The sequence below is a fragment of the Cherax quadricarinatus genome, chromosome 30, assembly GCF_038502225.1.
Source record: "Cherax quadricarinatus isolate ZL_2023a chromosome 30, ASM3850222v1, whole genome shotgun sequence".
Classification (NCBI taxonomy): domain Eukaryota; kingdom Metazoa; phylum Arthropoda; class Malacostraca; order Decapoda; family Parastacidae; genus Cherax; species Cherax quadricarinatus.
In genome coordinates this window covers 8,703,337-8,727,626 of record NC_091321.1, presented here as the reverse complement: position 1 = coordinate 8,727,626, position 24,290 = coordinate 8,703,337, and the positions used below count along the sequence as shown (strand labels likewise).

General features: G+C 39.9%; 1 protein-coding gene across 3 annotated transcripts in view; it reads left to right on the top strand.

Moving 5' to 3' along the window:
• The window catches only part of LOC128692622 (uncharacterized), a 422,893-nt gene that overhangs the window by 238,922 nt on the left and 159,681 nt on the right, over positions 1-24,290 (top strand). For all 3 annotated transcript variants that reach the window (XM_070089869.1, XM_070089868.1, XM_070089870.1), the window contains 3 exons: positions 6,397-6,502; positions 8,477-8,631; positions 21,006-21,089. In XM_070089869.1, the coding sequence (XP_069945970.1) occupies positions 6,397-6,502; positions 8,477-8,631; positions 21,006-21,089 (345 nt within the window). The remainder of the gene's footprint in view (positions 1-6,396; positions 6,503-8,476; positions 8,632-21,005; positions 21,090-24,290) is intronic.

Genomic DNA, 24,290 nt, shown 5'->3' with positions numbered 1-24,290 from the left:
TTTGTTTATGCTGGAGTGAACATTAGTCTCCCTGCTCTTCCAAACATTTCACAATAATTCATTGTGTTTGGTGCTTGTAGATTGAGTGTGACTGGAGTGGTAGAGGCAGTGATTGAGGCAATGGTATTTATTAAGTACATACATGTTAATAATAATACATGTTATTAATAATAACATGTACTATTATTATTTATAACATATATGTTATTAAATACCACTGCCTCAACCGCTGAATTATTGTGAAATGTTTGGAAGAGCAGGGAGACTAATGTTCACTCCAGCATAAACAAAGTCACACTGACGATGTGTCAACCACTCCCTCGTATTTTTGTACAATTTCCTTCTTCAATTATATCGTATTTATTATTATTATTACTATTATTATTATTATTATTATTATTATTATTATTATTATTATTATTATTGTTATTATTATTAGCAATAGCAGAAATGTTCGATTCTTTGCAGTGTTCAAGAGTAAACACATGATGTCACCGTCTAATACCTTTCCTAATAGCCATTCCAATATGCAGTCATGGATGAGTTTACATTATTTATTCTGTAGTTTAATAGCAAATAATGAACAAACAAAACACTCACCACACTGAGTGGTGGTAGGGCTGGCTGCCAGTTGCGGGGGTCGGAGAGAGGGTAGTAGGGACTCGCAGTGGTGGAGTCTGTGTTATTTAATAACATACATGTTGTTAACATACATGTTATTAAATAACATACGTTATTAAAGCATAACATGTATATATTTAGTACAATTTACGATGTTTTCATGTATTTTATGATTATTCATGGTTCAACAAGTTAAGGAAGCAGTATTGTAATATATTTCCCTACAATATATTGGGGCACCAAACATTCACGGTTTTTCAACATTCGCGAGGCTCTTGATCCCCTAACCCTCGTGAATGTTGAGGGAGACCTGTATATTACATCTGCATTCTTTTTGTCTTCTAGTGCATCTAGGACCTTGTCGTAGTGATCCAATAGTTGAGACAGACAGGAGCGACCTGTTCTAAACCCATGTTGCCCTGGGTTGTGTAACTGATGGATTTCTAGATGGGTGGTGATCTTGCTTCTTAGGACCCTTTCAAAAAATTTTATGATATGGGATGTTAGTGCTATCGGTCTGTAGTTCTTTGCTGTTGCTTTACTGCCCCCTTTGTGGAGTGGGGCTATGTCTGTTGTTTTTAGTAACTGTGGGACGACCTCCGTGTCCATGCTCCCTCTCCATAGGATGGTAAAGGCTCGTGATAGGGGCTTCTTGCAATTCTTGATGAACACGGTGTTCCATGAGTCTGGCCCTGGGGCAGAGTGCATGGGCATGTCATTTATCGCCTGTTCGAAGTCATTTGGCATCAGGATAACATCGGATAGGCTATGTGTATAGAGTTTTTACACAGTATGATATGGACACAAGGTATATCAAAAAGAGATCTGTCTTGTGTTGTGTTCATGTGTCCTGTTTAGGTTGGTGAGGAGAAGTTTGAGTGGAGGGTTTATATTTGCATGTATTGTTCTGTGTATGTAGTAGGCACACGAATAAGTATGGATGTTCTTAATGGTGAGCAGATTCAGACTTTTGAAAATTGGTGGAGTATGCTGGCAGGAGTGGGAATTTGTTATCATTCTTACTGCTGCCTTTTGCTGGGTTATTAGGGGTTTTAGGTGATTAGATGTTGTTGATCCCCATGCATAAATTCCATATGTAAGATAAGGGTATATGAGTGAATGGTACAGTGCCAGGAGAGTTGATTGTGGAACATAGTACCTTATCTTTGATAGTATGCCTACAGTCTTGGAGATTTTCTTGGTGATTTGTTGTATGTATGTCCGGAACTTAAGACTACTGTCAAGGTGGATACCTAGGAATTTTCCCTCTGTGAGTCTTGTGACTGATGATCCGTTTAGTGTTATGAATTGGATCATTTGCAGCTTTGTTTCCAAACTGAATGAAATAGGTTTTATCAGTATTCAGGGTAAGTTTGTTAGTCATCATCCAGGCAGATATTTTCTGAAATTCGACATTGACTGTGCTTGCTGGTATGACTGTGTTTGGGTGGGAAAAGACATATGTAGTGTCATCTGCAAATAATATGGGTTTGAGTAGCTGTGATGCATTCGGTAGATCATTGATGTAGATGGGAAAGAGGAGTGGTCCAAGGACACTTCCTTGTGGGACTCCTACTGTGATTGGTTGGGTGGAAGAGTTTGCATCATTTGCATACACATATTGAGTTCTGTTACTAAGGTATGATTTTAGGTAGTTGAGGAAGTGGCCTCTGTTACTATAGTGCATTAATTTGGAGTACAGTAGTTCATGTTCGACTGTATCAAAAGTTTTACGTAAATCAGTGAAAATGCCGAGTGGGACTACTTTTTTTTTCGAGTGCGGTATATATTAGTTCTAGCATGTGTATGATAGCATCATTTGTGCTTTTATTATTCCTGAATCCAAACTGACAAGGGTTTAATATGTTGTGTGAGACAAGGTAGGAATAGATCTGTCTATGAATTAATTTTTCAAAGATTTTAGAGAGCAGTGGTAAGTTAGACATTGGTCTATAGTTATTCAAGTCAGCTTTGTTACCTCCTTTGTGGTGACCAAGGCTTCACTTTGCAATCCCTACTAGCATTGCAACAAAACATGAGAGTTAGCCTGTCTTTCATAGGCTTGTGTCATGGGAGTGCCTTTTCCTCCTGAGTAATGTAGGTCCTGTTTGGCATTTTCTTCCAGAACAAGCCTGTTTTGTCACAGTTAAACACTTGTTAGGGTGCTTCTCTTGCTTGTATGAGGTTTAAGTTGGGTTTGGTTCCTGGTTTACAGTGTTGTGGTAGGTTCATCCTTGTGGGTCTTAAGTTACAGGGTTGTGGTAGATACTTCTTGTGTGTGAGGTGAGTTGAGTTCCTATGAACATTGAAAAAGCTTTTGCAATATATATTTCTCACACTTCTTCCAGTTAGGTGTATTTTAGTCTTATGCAGAAATCATTTAATATTAAATACTGAAGGAGGTAGTGTTTACTATACTTTAGTTCCTGGGCAGTGGCATCCCATGTGCCCTTGAAGTCTATTATAGAAGGTATGCTGTTCACGAGTAGTTCCACTGTCACTCACTAATTATGCTTACTCAATTCCTAATAGGTAAGTTTATTTCTGGTATTCGTAAGGTGGTAAGATTCCTATTCTTTCAAAAATTTTAGGAGTGTATTAAAATTGTTAGTATGTTAACCCTTTCAGGGTCAACAGGCCCTCTCATAAACTTGTTCTCAGGGTCGAAAATTTTCCCCAAAAAAAAAAAAAAAAAAAAAAAAATCTTATGAAATGGTAGAGAATCTTTTCCCAATCATAATGACACCAAAAGTATGAAATCTGATGGAAAACTTACAGAATTATGCTCTCGCAAAGTTAGCAGTCTCAACGATGTTTACGCATCGGTGATTTCACCCACTTTGAGCCCTATTTTCGGCCAATTCCAATGTACCAATCGACAAAAATCATAACTATTTCGCTAGAACTCCCTTTTTTTCTATCGAATGAGTACAAGAAATCACCCATTTATCAATTTCAACTATCCAATAAAGTGGTTAGAAATTGGCAATTTTGCCAATTTCACAGAAATTTCAAAAGATGCCAATTTCCAATTAGGGTCTAGAATAAATGAGACAGACATTCCTGGCACTAAAATAAAAAAAAAATTCTGTTCATTAGTTATGTCCCCAGGCCTCTCTTACATTTCTTTTGCTTTCCACTTCAAATTTTTTATTCTCACAAAAAAAATAGAAGTTTTACTGTTATGCAGACTACTGCATTAGTGTAGAAATAGTATAAATAATATCAGCGCACTTGTGAAAGAATATCAGATCATGTCGGAGGATCTCACCTTCAAGGACCATAACATTGTATCAATCGCATCTGCTAGAAAAATGACAGGATGGATAATGAGAACCTTCAAAACTAGGGAGGCTAAGCCCATGATGACACTCTTCAGGTCACTTGTTCTATCTAGGCTGGAATATTGCTGCACACTAACAGCACCTTTCAAGGCAGGTGAAATTGCCGACCTAGAAAATGTACAGAGAACTTTCACGGCGCGCATAATGGAGATAAAACACCTCAATTATTGGGAGCGCTTGAGGTTCCTAAACCTGTATTCCCTGGAACGCAGGAGGGAGAGATACATGATTATATACACCTGGAAAATCCTAGAGGGGCTAGTACCGAACTTGCACACGAAAATCACTCACTACGAAAGCAAAAGACTTGGCAGACGATGCACCATCCCCCCAATGAAAAGCAGGGGTGTCACTAGCACGTTAAGAGACCATACAATAAGTGTCAGGGGCCCGAGACTGTTCAACTGCCTCCCAGCACACATAAGGGGGATTACCAACAGACCCCTGGCAGTCTTCAAGCTGGCACTGGACAAGCACCTAAAGTCAGTTCCTGATCAGCCGGGCTGTGGCTCGTACGTTGGTTTGTGTGCAGCCAGCAGCAACAGCCTGGTTGATCAGGCTCTGATCCACCAGGAGGCCTGGTCACAGACCGGGCCGTGGGGGCGTTGACCCCCGGAACTCTCTCCAGGTAAACTCCAGGTCACCAGTTGACGTGTGGCATGATTTGTTTACTGTTGAACTTGGGCAAAAATTGATCATTTCTGCTACTTTGAGCTCAATTTCAAGGTACTTCTCACTGTGAATCCAATCAAAATCATCTCAATTTCTGTAATATGTCTTCCATTCTATAAAATGAGACCAGGAAAACTAGAATAGATCTATAAATAGTATACGAAAATACACTGCAAATTCGCTGTTTTAAAGCAAAAACACGGTCAGAGTTTTTTTTTTTTCTCATTATGCAGTGTGTGCTGCAGGATTTTTTTTATACTGTGCACACTGACCACATAGATCCATTCTTTCATATGTAGGCCCACCAGCTTTCTCTCTCTAGATTTGAAGGTGCTAGAATTTATGCGTACTAGTACGGAACAAACCCTGGCATGCAAGCCTTACTAGTACGGCACCAACCCTGAAAAGGTTAAAATCGATCATAGCTTTACATTGGTCTAGCCAATATTTTATATCAGTATCATTGAATAAGATTCCTGTGCAACACTTTTGTATCATTATTTCCCAAATGTTTCTCCTTCCTGGTAGGGAAAAACTGAAGTTTACTGAATAGGAGAAGCATTTCAGAAATAAAGATACAAAAGTGTTGCATATGTCTCACTCATCACAGACTTACCCTCATCCCCAGTCACAAAAAATTTGTTCTAAAGTCATGAAGAAAACACTTTTCAGAACAAGAAATAATTGGGATATTGTATCACTCTGTTTAGAGTGAATTGATAAAACTCTACACACAGCAAATGTTTGTCCAAGTACAGCATGTTCTGTAATATGTCTTCAATATTGTCATTTTTTTTTAACACACTGGCTGTCTTCCACTGAGGTATGGTGACATGAAAAAGAAAAAATGCTTTCACTAAGTTTTTCTTCTTTTTTTACATTTAGTAATTTCTATAGGAGAAGGGGTTACAAGCCCCTTGCTCCCAGCATTTTAGTTGCCTCTTACAACACACACAGCTTACAGAGGAAGGATTCCTCTCCACTTCCCCATGAAGATTGTCAACAGTATTCTGACTGAACTATTTTTAAATCATCACCCATAATGACTGTAGTGCACAATTTCATTAAGGTAAGCTCTTATAAAGTACTCTTGTATTGTTATTTTTTGTAAATGTAAAAATGCAAACTGTAAAGGCCTTTCCATAGGTTTTTCAGTTTAGAATTTGCTTTTTCAACTGCAGATACAAGAAATTGTAGTCAATAGAGGATGTTTATAAAAATAAGAGTTTACTGTAATCAATGTAATTTTCCAAAGATACACTAGTGTAGAATGTTTTAAATCAAAATGAAAAGGCATTCTCAAGTTGCTGCATGGAGACCAAAGTTATGGAAGCAGAACATAAGGTATTCTCTCATTATGTTGATACTGAATAACTAAATTGTCTGATGTGTACTTACACAGGCCTGGTGGCCTGGTGGCTAAAGCTCCCGCTTCACACACGGAGGGCCCGGGTTCGGTTCCTGGCGGGTGGAAACATTTCGACATGTTTCCTTAAACCTGTTGTCCTGTTCACCTAGCAGCAAATAGGTACCTGGGTGTTAGTCGACTGGTGTGGGTCGCATCCTGGGGGACAAGATTAAGGACCCCAATGGAAATAAGTTAGACAGTCCTCGATGACGCACTGACTTTCTTGGGTTATCCTGGGTGGCTAACCCTCCGGGGTTAAAAATCTGAATGAAATCTAATCTAATCTAATCATAATTTGGAGAAGATAAAAATGGTATATTAATGGTTATATGTGGTTGAATCTCCCAACAGAGGCCGAATACAAGGAGGAGGAGATATCAACACTGCCCTGGGGCTCCTGCCTGACAAGCTTAGGACTGAACTTGCCCTCCATGTTAACCTCCTCACACTCAAGAAGGTATTTCCTCTCTCCCTTTAGTTTACTTCTGGATACAATTATATACAATAGAAACTGTATCTCTCTCAGAGAATTTACTTTACATTTTAAGTATAAAAGTATCTTTGACTGATAATTTTCAGGTTAGAAGCAGCCTTAATGACCCTCATGGAGTCGATAGGCCAATAAACCAAACCAAATATCAGTCTGCGTACTTCTATTTTACTTCCACTACACATTTTTCTACTTTCATTGTATCTGCTATTACTTCTTATATCAGACTCTAGTTTACTTTTCCTCTGTGTATGCTCCAGGTTTTCCTATTATGTATTATTATAATTATTTTTATCATCTTTATTATGCTCCTGGGGAAGCACAAAACCTGTGGGGTTACATATTGCCTGAAAAAAGCAATTTTATCAGGTATGATCTCTGCCATGTGTTTGCACAGTTTCTTCCAAGTGTGTATCAGACAGGTACAAGAACCTTAAGCTGTGTAAAATAGCAAATCTCTCCCCGGAGGGATGAATAATCTACATTACTTCAACAGATTTGGTATAAATCTTGTAATTGATACCAACAAGTGGTATAAAAAAACATGTGAGCAAACACTAGGACATATTAATTAGAAAATGATTAGTTTTAGTTAAAGGTCTGAAAATTTTCTGACACACATGTCCTGGTGTTTGCTCATGTGTCTTTTTATACCACTACATCTGCAAGGTCAGCGAATGTCAGAACTACCTTCAGGAATTTAAACAAGGAATTCCTCAACACACCATACACTGCGTACATCAGGGTAATCTTAAATGTTGAATGCACCTTAACATGTACATGCCACCACTTACATCTCTGTGTAAGACGTGCAACAGGTTAGTTTCTTTATTGGCAAGACGTTTTGCTTGCTTAGCAGGCTTTTTCAGTTGAAACACACAGGAGACAGCAGAAGTAGTAGAGATGTAGAGTATGAGGTGACCAATCCCTCAACCTTGAAGAGCTAAGGTTGAGGTTGTCAGTTCCTCCTTGGTTTGTGTTTAGCTCCATAACTTTCATCAGTTAATAGAGGAAATTGTTGCACATATGTTTTACTTATCTACTTCCAGGTAGTCCAGGTAGACTGGTATTATATTCCATTAATAAATATTAATGACTTAACATCTCTGTTATAAAATATGTCTTCATTCTAAAAGCACTAAAAAAATTTTGGGGGTTAGATATGTAAGTAGCTTATGAGGCCAGGAATCAAAGATGCCAGTTATTTGAAGGTTAAGAGGCCTTACTAGGAGCTAATTGTTATACAGTATTCATAGGAAAGTACTAAACTCATAGGGGTCATACATAGCCAGGAGAATGAAGGTAATCATGATTGATCCATGGAAGGGAAAAGTAGCACTAATTCTTCAGCTCAAGAGTTCTTCAGCACCAAGGTCTGTCCTTCTTGAAGGGAAGCTATGAGTTGAAATTCTACCTCAGCAACCACAATTAAGTGAAACAAGATAAATACATATGCAAGATGGGAGGTGCTCACCAATAACAATAGGGAACTATAGAAAGAACTCTATAAAAGATTCCATAGTAACTGGTATAATAGTAACAGCAGTACTAAAGAACATGAAGGAGTTGGATAAGGAAAGAGCAAGAGTTCAGGACAAGATGTTGCTGTGGATACTGAAGAAGGTAGCCGATACCTCAGATTTAGAAAGGTTATAGGAAAGCACCAGTGGCACTATAGTTAAAGTTAATTGGAATAAATTCCTAAACTATGTCATTGAAGCATGGTGGGTTATTGTAAAGGTGGATTGAACAGATGCCTGAGTGGGAATGACTATGTGGGAGTTTAACCTGTCTAGTATGGACCAGTAGGCTTATTGCAGTAGCCCTTTTAAAGTTTTTATGCACAGTATATGAAAAACAGACACTATACAGGGTACAGTGTAGCAAGCCTAAAATAATCACCAAATGTAAATCATAATGGATTGCTTTTACATTTTCCAGGTGAGCATCTTCAAGGAATGCCAACCAGAGTTCCTTCATGATTTAGTGCTCAAAATGAAGGCCTACATCTTCACACCTGGTGACCTTATCTGCAGAAAGGGAGAAGTGGCAAGAGAGATGTTCATTATAGCTGATGGGATCTTGGAGGTTATAAGGTTTGTATGTGGCTGATGTTTAGTGATGATATTATATGGAAGGGATATGAAGTGCATGGCTAAATTATAAGTATGTCTGTATATGAATGTGTGATTACCCATTTGTTACTACAGGAGCAGAATTATGCTCATGGAATCTTGTATGTATTCATTATTTAATCTTTCTTGCAATTAAAAAAGAAATTCATTACTAGTACATGTAGCACTACATTCCATTGTTAGTCAACTCTGTAAAAAAGTTTCTAGTGTTTGTTCAACACTTCTTTTTTCTTAGTTGACACCTGACGTCTCTTATTAACACTGTTGATGGCATTTAAAAGTTTCCTCAGTTTATCCTTTCATGATGTTTGTGGTTACACTGTTTTCCTTACCTTCTGTTGGCCAACAAGTGAATTATTAGTGTTTTCTACTTTTCTTCATAACTCATTATGTAGCGGTGGGTGGGAAATAATGAAAATATTACTGCCAGATTTTAATATAGTGAACAAAGTATTCATAAAGGGAAAGAAACATCCCAGAGCTGATGGATGTTTTGGACCTTTGGCTCAAAGTGTAAAACGGTTTTATAGTCATAGTGCAACATCTTTGTGTAGTTTAGAAAGAGGCATGAACAATTCATTAATATTAGTACATCCCTCTTGAAACAAGAAGGATGTTAAGCGTGTCCTTCATTTTGTGTTGTTCATTTTCCTATCTGTATTTTAAAATTTGCTTAGTGTTAATCCTTAAGTGGCTTCAGCAAGTAGACTGTTCTCTAGTGTATATTGATCTGTTCTCTCCCCTGCAGTATGGCATAGCAAGGCCAGAGTTTTAAGCTGTTGTATGTGTTAAATTAGATATCTTGAGGACATGCTTGACTTATCAAACTTACATGATCATTTCTCTCTTTATTTGTCCATTTTTATCAATATGTATATACGTATGTGGGCTAGTGGGCCTGGTGGCTAAAGCTCCCGCTTCACACACGGAGGGCCCGGGTTCGATTCCCGGCGGGTGGAAACATTTCGACACGTTTCCTTACACCTGTTGTCCTGTTCACCTAGCAGCAAATAGGTACCTGGGTGTTAGTCGACTGGTGTGGGTCGCATCCTGGGGGACAAGATTAAGGACCCCAATGGAAATAAGTTAGACAGTCCTCGATGACGCACTGACTTTCTTGGGTTATCCTGGGTGGCTAACCCTCCGGGGTTAAAAATCCGAACGAAATCTTATCTTATCTTATCTTATCTTCTCCTGTATAAATTACTAGATTTAAAAAGAGAAACTTTTGTTTTTCCTTTTGGGCCACCCCACCTCGGTGGGATGTGGCTGGTGTGTTGAAAGAAAGAAGATGTATATATGTCCCCAGTTTCTTGTATCCAGCATTTTGTATAAAAAAGCAGCATATTACTTGAAAAACTAACATTTTGCTTGAGAGAATCAGAACATTGTTTGAAAAACCCAGCCTATTGCTTGAAAGAACTAAAAAATAGTCTCAATATACTTAATTCTTTTCGAGTTTTTTTCTTTTGTGATTGTTATTTGATTTTCAGTTTTCTCCATCCTTATAAGTGATGTCTGATACCTGGAGTTTACCTGGAGAGTGTTCCGGGGGGTCAACGTCCCCACGGCTCAGTCTGTGACCAGGCCTCATGGTGGATCAGGGCCTGATCAACCAGGCTGTTACTGCTGGCTGCACGCAATCCAACGTACGAGCCACAGCTCGGCTGGTCAGGTACCGACTTTAGATGCTTGTCCAGTGCCTGCTTGAAGACAGCCAGGGGTCTATTGGTAATCCCCCTTATGTATGCTGGGAGGCAGTTGAACAGTGTTGGGCCACTGACACTTATTGTGTCGTCTCTTAACGTGCTAGTGACACCCCTGCTTTTCATTGGGGGGATGTTACATCATCTGCCAAGTTTTGTGCTTTCATAGAGAGTGATTTTCATGTGCAAGTTTGGTACTAGTCCCTCTTAAGATTTTCAAGGTGTATACAATCATGTATCTCTCCCACCTGCATTCCAGGGAGTACAGGTTCAGGAACTTCAAGCACTCCCAGTAATTGAGGTGTTTTATCTCCGTTATGCGTGCCTTGAAGGTTCTCTGTACATTTTCTAGGTCAGAAATTTCACCTGCCTTGGAGGATGATGTTAGTGTGCAGCAATATTCAAGCCTAGATAGAACAAGCGACCTGAAGAGTGTCATCATGGGCTTGGCATCCCTAGTTTTGAAGGTTCTCATTATCCATCCTGTCATTTTTATAGGAGTCAGGAATCGCGGGAAGAACTAAAAGCCATAAATGAAATCGAAAGAAACCCAAAGTATTTCTTCTCCTATGCCAAATCAAAGTCGAGAACAATGTCCAGTATTGGGCCCCTACTTAACAAGATGGGTCCTACACAGATGACAGCAAGGAAATGAGTGAGCTACTCAAGTCCCAATATGACTCAGTTTTTAGCAAGCCGCTAACCAGACTGAGAGTCGAAGATCAAAATGAATTTTTTATGAGAGAGCCACAGAATTTGGTTAACACAAGCCTATCTGATGTTATCCTGACGCCAAATGACTTCGAACAGGCGATAAATGACATGCCCATGCACTCTGCCCCAGGGCCAGACTCATGGAACTCCGTGTTCATCAAGAACTGCAAGAAGCCCCTATCACGAGCTTTTACCATTCTATGGAGAGGGAGCATGGACACAGGGGTCGTCCCACAGTTACTAAAAACAACAGACATAGCCCCACTCCACAAAGGGGGCAGTAAAGCGACAGCAAAGAACTACAGACCGATAGCACTAACATCCCATATCATAAAAATCTTTGAAAGGGTCCTAAGAAGCAAGATCACCACCCATCTAGAAACCCATCAATTACACAACCCAGGGCAACATGGGTTTAGAACAGGTCGTTCCTGTCTGTCTCAACTATTGGATCACTACGACAAGGTCCTAGATGCACTAGAAGACAAAAAGAATGCAGATGTAATACAGTGGACCCCCGGTTAACGATATTTTTTCACTCCAGAAGTATGTTCAGGTGCCAGTACTGACCGAATTTGTTCCCATAAGGAATATTGTGAAGTAGATTAGTCCATTTCAGAGCCCCAAACATACACGTACAAACGCACTTACATAAATACACTTACATAATTGGTCGCATTCGGAGGTGATCGTTATGCGGGGGTCCACTGTATATACAGACTTTGCAAAAGCCTTCGACAAGTGTGACCATGGCGTAATAGCGCACAAAATGCGTACTAAAGGAATAACGGGAAAAGTTGGTCAATGGATCTATAATTTGCTCACTAACAGAACACAGAGAGTAGTAGTCAACAGAGTAAAGTCCGAGGCAGCTACGGTGAAAAGCTCTGTTCCACAAGGCACAGTACTTGCTCCCATCTTGTTTCTCATCCTCATATCTGACATAAACAAGGATGTCAGCCACAGCACCGTGTCTTCCTTTGCAGATGACACCCGAATCTGCATGACAGTGTCTTCCATTGCAGACACTGCAAGGCTCCAGGCGGACATCAACCAAATCTTTAAGTGGGCTGCAGAAAACAATATGAAGTTTAACGATAAGAAATTTCAATTACTCAGATATGGTAAACACGAGGAAATTAAATCTTCATCAGAGTACAAAACAAATTCTGGCCACAAAATAGAGCGAAACACCAATGTCAAAGACCTGGGAGTGATCATGTCGGAGGATCTCACCTTCAAGGACCATAACATTGTATCAATTGCATCTGCTAGGAAAATGACAGGATGGATAATGAGAACCTTCAAAACTAGGACTGCCAAGCCCATGATGACACTCTTCAGGTCACTTGTTCTATCTAGGCTGGAATATTGCTGCACACTAACAGCACCTTTCAAGGCAGGTGAAATTGCTGACCTAGAAAATGTACAGAGAACCTTCACGGCGTGCATAATGGAGATAAAACACCTCAATTACTGGGAGCGCTTGAGGTTCCTGAACCTGTATTCCCTGGAACGCAGGCGGGAGAGATACATGATTATATACACCTGGAAAATCCTAGAGGGACTAGTACCGAACTTGCACACGAAAATCACTCACTACGAAAGCAAAAGACTTGGCAGACGATGCAACATCCCCCCAATGAAAAGCAGGGGTGTCACTAGCACGTTAAGAGACCATACAATAAGTGTCAGGGGCCTGAGACTGCTCAACTGCCTCCCAGCATACATAAGAGGGATTACCAACAGACCCCTGGCAGTCTTCAAGCTGGCACTGGACAAGCACCTAAAGTCGGTTCCTGACCAGCCGGGCTGTGGCTCGTACGTTGGTTTGCGTGCAGCCAACAGTAACAGCCTGGTTGATCAGGCTCTGATCCACCAGGAGGCCTGGTCACAGACCGGGCCACGGGGGCGTTGACCCCCGGAACTCTCTCCAGGTAAACTCCAGATACAATGTTATGGGCCTTGAAGGTGAGATCCTCTGACATGATCACTCTCAGGTCTTTGATGTTAGTTTTTTGCTCTATTTTGTGGCTGGAATTTGTTTTATACTCTGATGAAGCTTTAATTTCCTCATGTGTACCATATCAGAGTAACTGAAATTTCTCGTCATTGAATTTCATATTGTTTTCTGCAGCCCATTGAACGATTTGGTTGATGTCCGCCTGGAGCCTTGCAGTGTCTGGCAATGGAAAACACTGTCATGCAGATTCGGGTGTCATCTGCAAAGGAAGACATGGTGCTGTGGCTGACATCCTTGTCTATGTCAGATATGAGGATGAGAAACAAGATGGGAGCGAGTACTGTGCCTTGTGGAACAGAGCTTTTCACCGTAGCTGCCTCGGACTTTACTCTGTTTACTGCTACTCTTTGTGTTCTGTTTGTGAGGAAATTATAGATGCATCTACCAAACTTTTCCTGTTATTCCTTTAGCACGCATTTTGTGCGCTATTACACCATGGTCACACTTGTTGCAGGCTTTTGTAAAGTCTGTGTATATTACATCTGCATTCCTTTTGTCTTTTAGTGCATCTAGGACCTTGTCGTAGTGATCCAGTAGTTGGGACAGACAGGAGCGACCTGCTCTAAACCCATGTTGCCCTGGGTTGTGTAATTGATGGGTATTTAGATGGGTGGCAGTCTTGCTTCTTAAGACCCTTTCAAAGATTTTTATGATATGTGATGTTAGTGCTATCGGTCTGTGGTTCTTTGCTATTGCTTTACTGCCCCCCTTGTGGAGTGGGGCTATGTCTGTTCTTTTTAGTAACTGCGGGACGGCCCCAGTGTCCATGCTCCCTCTCCATAGGATGTTAAAAGCACGTGATAGGGGCTTCTTGCGGTTCTTGATGAACACAGAGCTCCATGAGTCTGGCCCTGGGGCAGAGTGCATGGGCATGTCATTTATCGCCTGTTCGAAGTCATTTGTCATCAGGGTAACATCAGATAGGCTTGTGTTTACCAAATTCTGTGGCTCTCTCATAAAAGATTCATTTAGATCTTTGACTCTCAGTCTGGTTAGCGGCTTGCTAAAAACTGAGTCATATTGGGACTTGAGTAGCTCACTCATTTCCTTCCCACGATTCCTGACTCCTATAAGATTCCTTTAGCTTTAGTTCGATGTTTACTATTTCTCTGACCAGTGTCTCCCTACGCGTTGTTGGGACATTGCATCCGGAGGCTCGTAGACTGCCACAATGACTAGATTTTGGTTCTCGATCTTTACTGCTGAAACTTCAACTACATCATTTGAAGCATTAAGCAGTTCTGTGCAAATAAGTGACTCTGTGATAAACAGGCCAACCCCCTCCCCCCCTTTTTTTGCCTCTTCACTCTGTCGCATCTGTATAGGTTGTAACCTGGGATCCATATTTCGTTGACCAAGTGATCCTTTATGTGGGTCTCTGTGAAAGCCGCGAACATTGCATTTGCCTCTGCAAGCAGTCCATGGATGAAAGGTATTTTGTTGTTCGTTGCTGGCTTTAGACCCTGTATATTTGCAAAGAAGAATGTCATCGGATTGATGGTACTGGGGGGGGGACTTTTTTTTCCGGCACTAATATCTGTATCTGTTGTTTTGGAGTGGAGGCCATCGACTGTGATTCCACTCCAGAAATGACTGGATTTGGTGTACGATTTCTGCGATTTTTTTTCTTCCTGGCACTAAAAAACCTCTCCCTCTTGAGTGGCTGTGGCTACCTAGGTTTTCCCATTGTCTGGATGTTTTGTATCTTTTTGTCCCCTTTAGACGGTGTGCCTGGCAATTTAAGTTATAGCACTGTCTTTCCTATACTGAAGAGGGACACATTTCAGGGTGAAAAAGCTTACGGGAAGGGAGTTTGCATTTTCCTGTTGTGATATGGGCACAGCATTTTCTAGGGTGGTCAAAGTTGCACGTCCCATCTGTTTTTCCAGATATCCCATGCCTGCAGATACCAAGTGCATAATATGTGCACAGACTTCATGTCTGTTTGCCTTGGATTTTTGTGACTGTATTCCCTGTTGGTGCATGTTTTCCTGTCTCATTCCTATCCTCACTAGTACTAACAATGGAGCTCTCACCAGTTGTTTCTGGTAATATATCCTCACTATTACTAGTGGAGTCCCCTTGTTTGCCATCTCCTGTGGTATTACTAGTTTGTAATATTGGTTTTATCTTGTCCTTGACTACACTTGTTTCCCCACTACAGCTCCTGTCTCCCTCGAGGCCATTAATATGCATTCCCCCATGCATACAGTTACTGTCCACCAAGGCAGCACCTCCAGCCTCACCGTTACTGTCTACCAGGACAGCACCTCCAGCCTCACAGTTACTGTCTACCAGGACAGCACCTCCAGCCTCACAGTTACTGTCTACCAGGACAGCACCTCCAGCCTTACAGTTTCTGACTACATGACCAGCACCTCCAGTCATACAGTTACTATCAGACAGGACAGCATCCGCACCAAGGGCGATAGCACCATCCAGCCCAGACTTTTTATTTTCCCATCTGTTATAGAATGTTTCCAGGTTTTCTATGAAGGCTGCTTTGATGTTATCCTCTTTTAATAGCAATGTGATTTTAGTCTACAGATTGATCTCATTTGGGCATACCCAAAAACACTACCCTGATTTAATACTTCTTGTAGATAATTCTTGGATATCTGCACAAGGAGCATGATACCAATTTCCACAAAAGTGGCATTATTATTATTATAATCAAAAGGAAGCGCTAAGCCACAAGGGCTATACAGCACAAAAGTGGCATGTAATCCATGTGGAAGCCCACTTGTTTGATTTGCTGCAGACTACACAGGATTTCATAATGTGATTTTAATGGTTGATTTACTGTAATTCTACTAATAACCTCCTTAAAGTGAAGATCTGGCTATTTGTATTTCTATTTCTAACTGTACTTGTATATATTTGGACAAACTTACCACTCTAAGTTACTGCTTTATAGTTATTGTTTGTGTGTTTGATAAGGGCACCTAAAACCCTGTCTGTTTATAGTCCGTTTTATTGTCCAACGAATCCGTTTGAAACCAGTTAAGGGTTCAGAACCAGTCAGATCTGATCAGTGGATCACTTATTAACCCTTTGACTGTCGCGGCCGTATATATACGTCTTACGAGGTACCGTGTTTGACGTACATATACTCATAAATTCTAGCGGCTTCAAATCAAGCAGGAGAAAGCTGGTAGGCCCACATGTGAGAGAATGGGTCTGTGTAGTCAGTGTGCACCATATAAAAAGAATTCTGGAGCACGCAGTGCATAATGAGAAAAAAAAATCTCCGACCATTTTTTTTAATTAAAATGCCGACTTTGTGGTCTATTTTCGTATAGTATTTATGGTTGTATTCTCGTTTTCTTGGTCTCATTTGATATAATGGAAAACATATTATAGAAATAGAGGTGATTTTGATTGATTTTACTATAAAAAAGAACCTAGAAATGGAGCTCAAAGTAGGGAAAATGTTTGATTTTTGCCAATGTTCAAAAGTAAACAAATGATGCCATTGTCCAATAAATGTCCAACTAGCCATTCTAATATGCAGTCATGAATGGGTTGATGTTATTTATACAATTATTACAGTATTGCAGTAGTCTGCATAATAGTAAGTATTCTATTTTTTGTTTGAATAAAAATTCAAAATAGAAAGCAAGAGTAATATCAGAGGGGCCTGGAGACATGACTGATGAGCAAAGAAAATGTTATTTTAGAGCCAGGAATGTCTACATTGTTCATTCTGGACCTTATTTTGAAATTGTCATATTTTTTAGTTTTCGTGAAATTGGCCAAATTGCAAATTTCTGACCACATTATTAGGTAGTTGAAATCGGTAAATGGGCAGTTTCTTGTACTCAATCGATAGAAAAAATGGAGTTCTAAAGAAATAGCTATGAGTTTGGGCGACTGGAACAATGGAATTAGCCGAAAATAGGGCGCAAAGTGGGCGAAATAGCCGATTTGTAAACAGCGCCGAGGTCGCTAACTTCGCAAGAGCATAATTCCGTCAGTTTTCCATCAAATTTCGTTTTTTTGGTGTCATTACAATCGGGAAAAGATTCTCTATCATTTCATAAGAAAAAATAATTTTTTTTTTTAAATTTTGCGACACCAGGAGACACCTCAGGATTGGGGGTTGCAACAGTCAAAGGGTTAAAACATATCTGGTCGGTGATTTGGGCTAACACATGAAGGAACTACTGGAAATTATTTAACCGAGTTATATGTGATTAGATTGATACAAAAGTATAACTTGCGTGTTGGAGAACCGGTGATTGCTGGTAGCTCCTACAATGATGAACGGTCGAGACCTCAACCCTTATTTACAGCCTGAAGGTTTATAGATCACTGTATTTAGCTTTTCTAGATTTTTTCCATCACCACAACAAATGCTAGGTTATCACTAAAGTTGGCTGGTGAAGATTATTGGAGGAAAGTCGCTTTTACTGGAGTAATATTTGCTTTTCGTTGTGTATATTGCAACTGCTGCTAACTACAGGTTATGTGAATTTCCACTGTATATGTGGCATTTATGGATTTGGAAAAGGCGTATGACAGGGTGGATAGGGGGGCAATGTGGCAGATGTTGCAAGTGTATGGTGTAGGAGGTAGGTTACTGAAAGCAGTGAAGAGTTTTTACGAGGATAGTGAGGCTCAAGTTAGAGTATGTAGGAAAGAGGGAATTTTTTTTCCCTGTAAAAGTAGGCCTTAGACAAGGATGTGTGATGTCACCGTGGTTGTTTAATATATTTATAGATGGGGTTGTAAGAGAAGTAAATGCGAGGGTCTTGGCAAGAGGCGTGGAGTTAAAAGATAAAGAATCACACACAAAGTGGGAGTTGTCACAGCTACTCTTTGCTGATGACACTGTGCTCTTGGGAGATTCTGAAGAGAAGTTGCAGAGATTGGTGGATGAATTTGGTAGGGTGTGCAAAAGAAGAAAATTAAAGGTGAATACAGGAAAGAGTAAGGTTATGAGGATAACAAAAAGATTAGGTGATGAAAGATTGGATATCAGATTGGAGGGAGAGAGTATGGAGGAGGTGAACGTATTCAGATATTTGGGAGTGGACGTGTCAGCGGATGGGTCTATGAAAGATGAGGTGAATCATAGAATTGATGAGGGAAAAAGAGTGAGTGGTGCACTTAGGAGTCTGTGGAGACAAAGAACTTTGTCCTTGGAGGCAAAGAGGGGAATGTATGAGAGTATAGTTTTACCAACGCTCTTATATGGGTGTGAAGCGTGGGTGATGAATGTTGCAGCGAGGAGAAGGCTGGAGGCAGTGGAGATGTCATGTCTGAGGGCAATGTGTGGTGTGAATATAATGCAGAGAATTCGTAGTTTGGAAGTTAGGAGGAGGTGCGGGATTACCAAAACTGTTGTCCAGAGGGCTGAGGAAGGGTTGTTGAGGTGGTTCGGACATGTAGAGAGAATGGAGCGAAACAGAATGACTTCAAGAGTGTAGTATCAGTCTGTAGTGGAAGGAAGGCGGGGTAGGGGTCGGCCTAGGAAAGGTTGGAGGGAGGGGGTAAAGGAGGTTTTGTGTGCGAGGGGCTTGGACTTCCAGCAGGCATGCGTGAGCGTGTTTGATAGGAGTGAATGGAGACAAATGGTTTTTAATACTTGACGTGCTGTTGGAGTGTGAGCAAAGTAACATTTATGAAGGGATTCAGGGAAACCGGCAGGCCGGACTTGAGTCCTGGAGATGGGAAGTACAGTGCCTGCACTCTGAAGGAGGGGTGTTAATGTTGCAGTTTAAAAACTGTAGTGTAAAGCACCCTTCTGGCAAGACAGTGATGGAGTGAATGATGGTGAAAGTTTTTCTTTTTCGGGCCACCCTGCCTTGGTGGGAATCGGCCAGTGTGATAATAAAAAAAAAAAAAATATAATGTCTAGTATTTCAAGAATGAAGAAAAAACTAATGATTGTCACTCTACCCCACTAAGTACCATTTTGTTACTGGTATTTGCTACTACAACACTGTGGTAAGGTTTCTGGATGATAAATGGTCTTATTGTTGTAAACCTTCACTGATACCGTATTTTAACAAAACTGTACATTTTTCATATTTCCTCAAGATTTTGCAACTTATCGTAATTTAAAAGGAAAATTTTCCCCACTGGTATCACTAGATTATAGGTGAGGTACACTAGCAGGCTAGGAAGATTATAGGCGAGGTACACTAGCAGGCTAGGAAGATTAGTAAAAGAGCTGACCTGTGTGGTCAGTTTCTGGCAACTGCTGGCACCTTCCTCTAAGCCTATCACTTCAATTACAGTTACACCTGTTTTAAATGACACTTTAGCATTTATTATCTATATACTATGGTGCCACTGTGGTATACACTATAACGCTATGTATACACAATATTATCAGGGAGACTTTCTTTCCTCTGACAAAGAAAAGTTATTATTATTATTTTGCACATGGCATGCTAGGCCTATAGTTCCCCTCTGGGAGTATACTCTGCTAGGTATTGCACACTAATTCTCCTTTTTTTTTTGGCTCAGTATATACTATTTTCTCCCCAAGATTCGTTCCAAGGGCTAGAGGGATATATCGTATAACTGTCAGTCACCTTACTTTTTTCCAAATAAATATTCTGAGGGGATTTAGTACAGTATATTTTAATGTATGTTAGCTTATATACCTTCATGATGTAGGAAGCTTTAAGAATCTTTTGTAACTAATAAAATACTATATTGTACTATTGTAATAATAACCCACATGGAGACAGAACCTCAGAAAATGAATTGGTTTGTATATTTTGACCCTCTGCTGGGGTTCTCTTCAGCAGATAGAAAAATGAAATGAGAACATGAATATATAGAAAGGTTGCACTTCTCAGCCATCCAGGTGAGTATGGAACATCAGGTCAGCAAGTGAGAAGGCAGGTCAGGGAGCAAGTGTGTGTAGTGTGTCAGGTCTTGAAACAGATGACTGGAACCAAGCTTAAAATTTGGGCAAGCAGTTCCTCATGCTGGTATTCTGTATTAGGTTAGGTGATTGCATGTACTACTTAACGGCAAATTTTGAAATAATGTCTTGTTTTCATTGTCCCTATGAAATATTAAAATTAGGCATTGTATCTGTGAAAGCAGATTTTTGCAGTTTTACATTTGTAGCTGCAGTGTGATTTATTTGATGGGGGTAGCTTCCCAATGAATATTGTGATTGTTGTTGCTAACATGTTGAAAAATGGCTGAATTCTCATGTTCATATCCATGTACCATATTTTAATAAATGACTAAAGTAAAGAAGTATCATTTATTTTGCAAAGTTTTTCATTTTATATTCTGCACTCTAAACATTTTCCATTTTTATTTTTTTCATATTTACACTATTGTTGCTGTCATGATCAATTTTTTCTCATATTACATAAATCATAAACAGAAAGCAGGTAAAACAATTGTGATTGTTGTTGCTAACATGTTGAAAAATGGCTGAATTCTCATGTTCATATCCATGTACCATATTTTAATAAATGACTAAAGTAAAGAAGTATCATTTATTTTGCAAAGTTTTTCATTTTATATTCTGCACTCTAAACATTTTCATTTCTGCAAGCCATATCCATAATTTGTCAGTGTCAACAGTTGTGTCAGCAAATTTAGACAAAAGGGAAAAATATTCCCACCTTTTATGCTGAAAGACATGCTGGATTCTTTGTGAGGCAGCACCTCTGGAGTGAGTGGTACCCCTCCTATCCTTAGGCATAAACCACTCAAGGGAATATGCATCAGATGGTCTTCAAAATTTTAGCATCTTCATATTCTGTATAATACTGTTCACAATATATTGATGTTACACTAAATTTTTAAAAATGACAAAGGGTATAGTGTAGTCCATATTTATAAGGATATAGACTAACAAAAATTTTTTAGTTGATAATTGACTCTGTTAATGACTTCATTTATTATTGCAGTGAGACTGGCAAAGTGCTAACAACAATGAAAGCTGGTGATTTCTTTGGGGAAATAGGAATCCTCAATTTGGATGGCCTTAACAAGTAAGTTAATATTTTATACTTGCAGCAGGATATTTGGTAGTTTAAATTCAAAAAATTATATCTTTGCATAATATACAATGTTTAGTTTACATATAGTAAAATATTATTAAGCACAAAGAAAGCCACTAGCATGAGCATTTTGGGCAGAATAACCCTAATGCTTACACACTACTTAGAGCTAGACATAGATTATGGAGTAATAAATTGTACATTAATACAAACAAGAGGTAGCCAAAAATTTCATGATTAATGTTTATAGTAGAGAGGTTTCAGTATTATACAGTACAATTTTAAGTCTTTCAAACTGGTTGAATGATTACAGACATAGTATAGTGTTGGTTTAGTTATGTTTGGGAGATAAAATGATTTTTAATTTTTCTTTTTCTTTCAACGTACCAGCCATATCCCACTGAGGTGGGGTGGCCCAAAAGGAAAAACGAAAGTTTCCCCTTTTAAATTTAGTAATATATACAAGAGAATGGGATACTAGCCCATTGCTTCCGGCATTTTAGTCGCCTCTTACGGCATGGCTGACGGAGGAATTCTGTTCCACTTCCCCTGGAGATGACTTTTAATTATAGCCCTTAATTGATTAGCAGGCAGTAGACCTTTTGCTGGTGTGGGCAATAAATTCCAGATCTTAGGGCCCTTTATGTGCATTGCATTTTTGCATAGGGTGAGACAGACACAAGGGATGTTAATGTTAAAGAGAGTTTTGTGCCTTGTTTTATGCCTGTGTATTCTGTTGTAGCTATCAAGAAGTTTGAGAGGAGGGTTTATATTAGAGTTTAATGTTATATATATATATTTTTTTTTTATTAACACATCAGCCAATTCCTACCAAGGCAAGGTGGTCTGAAAAAGAAAACCTTTAATCATCATTCACCCCATCACTGTCTTGCCAGAGGGGTGCTTTACACTAAAGTTATAAAACTGCAACATTAACACCCCTCCTTCAGAGTGCAGACACTGTACTTCCCCCATCTCCAGGACTCAAGTCCAGCCTGCCGGTTTCCCTGAATCCCTTCATAAATGTTACTTTGCTCACACTCCAACAGCACATCAAGTGTTAAACACCATTTGTCTCCATTCACTATCAAATACACTCACGCATGCTTGCTGGAAGTTCACGCCCCTCGCACACAAAACCTCCTTTACCCCCTCCCTCCAACCATTCCTAGGCCGACCCCTACCCCGTTGTCCCTCTACTACAGATTTATACACTCTCGAAGTCATTCTGTTTTGTTCCAGTCTCTCTACATGTCCGAACCGCCTCAGCAACCCCTCCTCAGCCCTCTGGATAATAGTTTTGGTAATCCCACACCTCCTAATTTCCAAACTTTGAATTCTCTGCATTATATTCACACCACACATTGCCCTCAGACATGACATCTCCACTGCCTCCAGCCTTCTCCTCATTGCAACATTCAACATGCTTCACACCCATACAAGAGTGTTTGTACAACTATACTCTCATACATTCCCCTCATTGCTTCCACGGACAAAATTCTTTACCTCCACAGACTCCTAAGTGCACCACTCACCCTTTTCCCCCTCATCAATTCTATGATTCACCTCATCTTTCATAGATCCATCTCCTGACAGGTCCACTCCTAAATATCTGAATACAGTCACCTCCTCGATACTCTCTCCCTCCAATCTGATATCCAATTTTTCATCACTTAATCTTTTTATCCTCATCACCTTACTCTTTCCTATATTCACTTTTAATTTTCTTCTTTTGCACACCCTACCAAATTCATCCACCAATCTCTGCAACTTCTCTTCAGAATCTCCCAAAAGCACAGTGTCATCAGCAAAGAGCAACTGTGACAGCTCCACTTTGTGTTTGATTCTTTATCTTTCAACTCCACACCTTTTGCCAAGATCCTCCCATTCACTTCTCTTACAACCCCATCTATAAATATATTGAACAACCACGGTGACATCACGCATCCTTGTTTAAGGCCTACTTTTACTGGGAAATAATCTCCCTCTCTCCTATATACTCTAACCTGAGCCTTGCCATCCTCATAAAAACTCTTCACAGCTTTCAGTAACCTACCTCCTATACCATACACCTGCAACATCTGCCACATTGCCCCCCTATCCACCCTGTCATATGCCTTTTCCAAATCCATAAATGCCACGAATACCTCTTTACCCTTATCTAAATACTGTTCACCTATATGTTTCACTGTAAACACTTGGTCTACACACCCACTGTCTTGTTCATCTGCTATCCTACTCTCTATGTTACTCTTAATTCTTTCAGTAATAACTCTACCATACACTTTACCAGGTATACTCAACAGACTTATACCCCTATAATTTTTGCACTCTTTTATCCCCTTTGCCTTTATACAAAGGAACTATGCATGCTCTTTGCATAGGTACCTTACCTTCTTTTTTTTTTTTTTTTTTTTAACAAGTCGGCCATCTCCCACCGAGGCAGGGTTACCCAAAAAAGAAAGAAAATCCCCAAAAAGAAAATACTTTCATCATCATTCAACACTTTCACCTCACTCATACATAATCACTGCTTTTGCAGAGGTGCTCAGAACACAACAGTTTAGAAGCATATACCTATAAAGATACACAGCATATCCCTCCAAACTGCTAATATCCCAAACCCCTCCTTTAGAGTGCAGGCATTGTACTTCCCACTTCCAGGACTCAAGTCCGGCTATATAAAAATAACCGGTTTCCCTGACTCCCTTCACTAAATATTACCCTGCTCACACTCCAACAGATCGTCAGGTCCCAAGTACCATTTGTCTCCATTCACTCCTATCTAACACGCTCATGCACGCTTTGTGGAAGTCCAAACCCCTCGCCCACAACACCTCCTTTACCCCCTCCCTCCCTCCTTTTTGAGGACGACCCCTACCCCGCCTTCCTTCTTCTACAGATTTATACACTCTCCATGTCATTCTACTTTGATCCATTCTCTCTAAAGACCAAACCACCTCAACAAACCCTCTTCAGCCCTCTGACTAATACTTTTATTAACTCCATACCTTCTAATTTCCACACTCCGAATTTTCTGCATAATATTTACACCACACATTGCTCTTAGACAGGACATCTCCACTGCCTCCAACCGCCTCCTTGCTGCAGCATTTACAACCCAAGCTTCACACCCATATAAGAGTGTTGGTGCTATTATACTTTCAAAAATCCCCTCCTTTGCCTCCATAG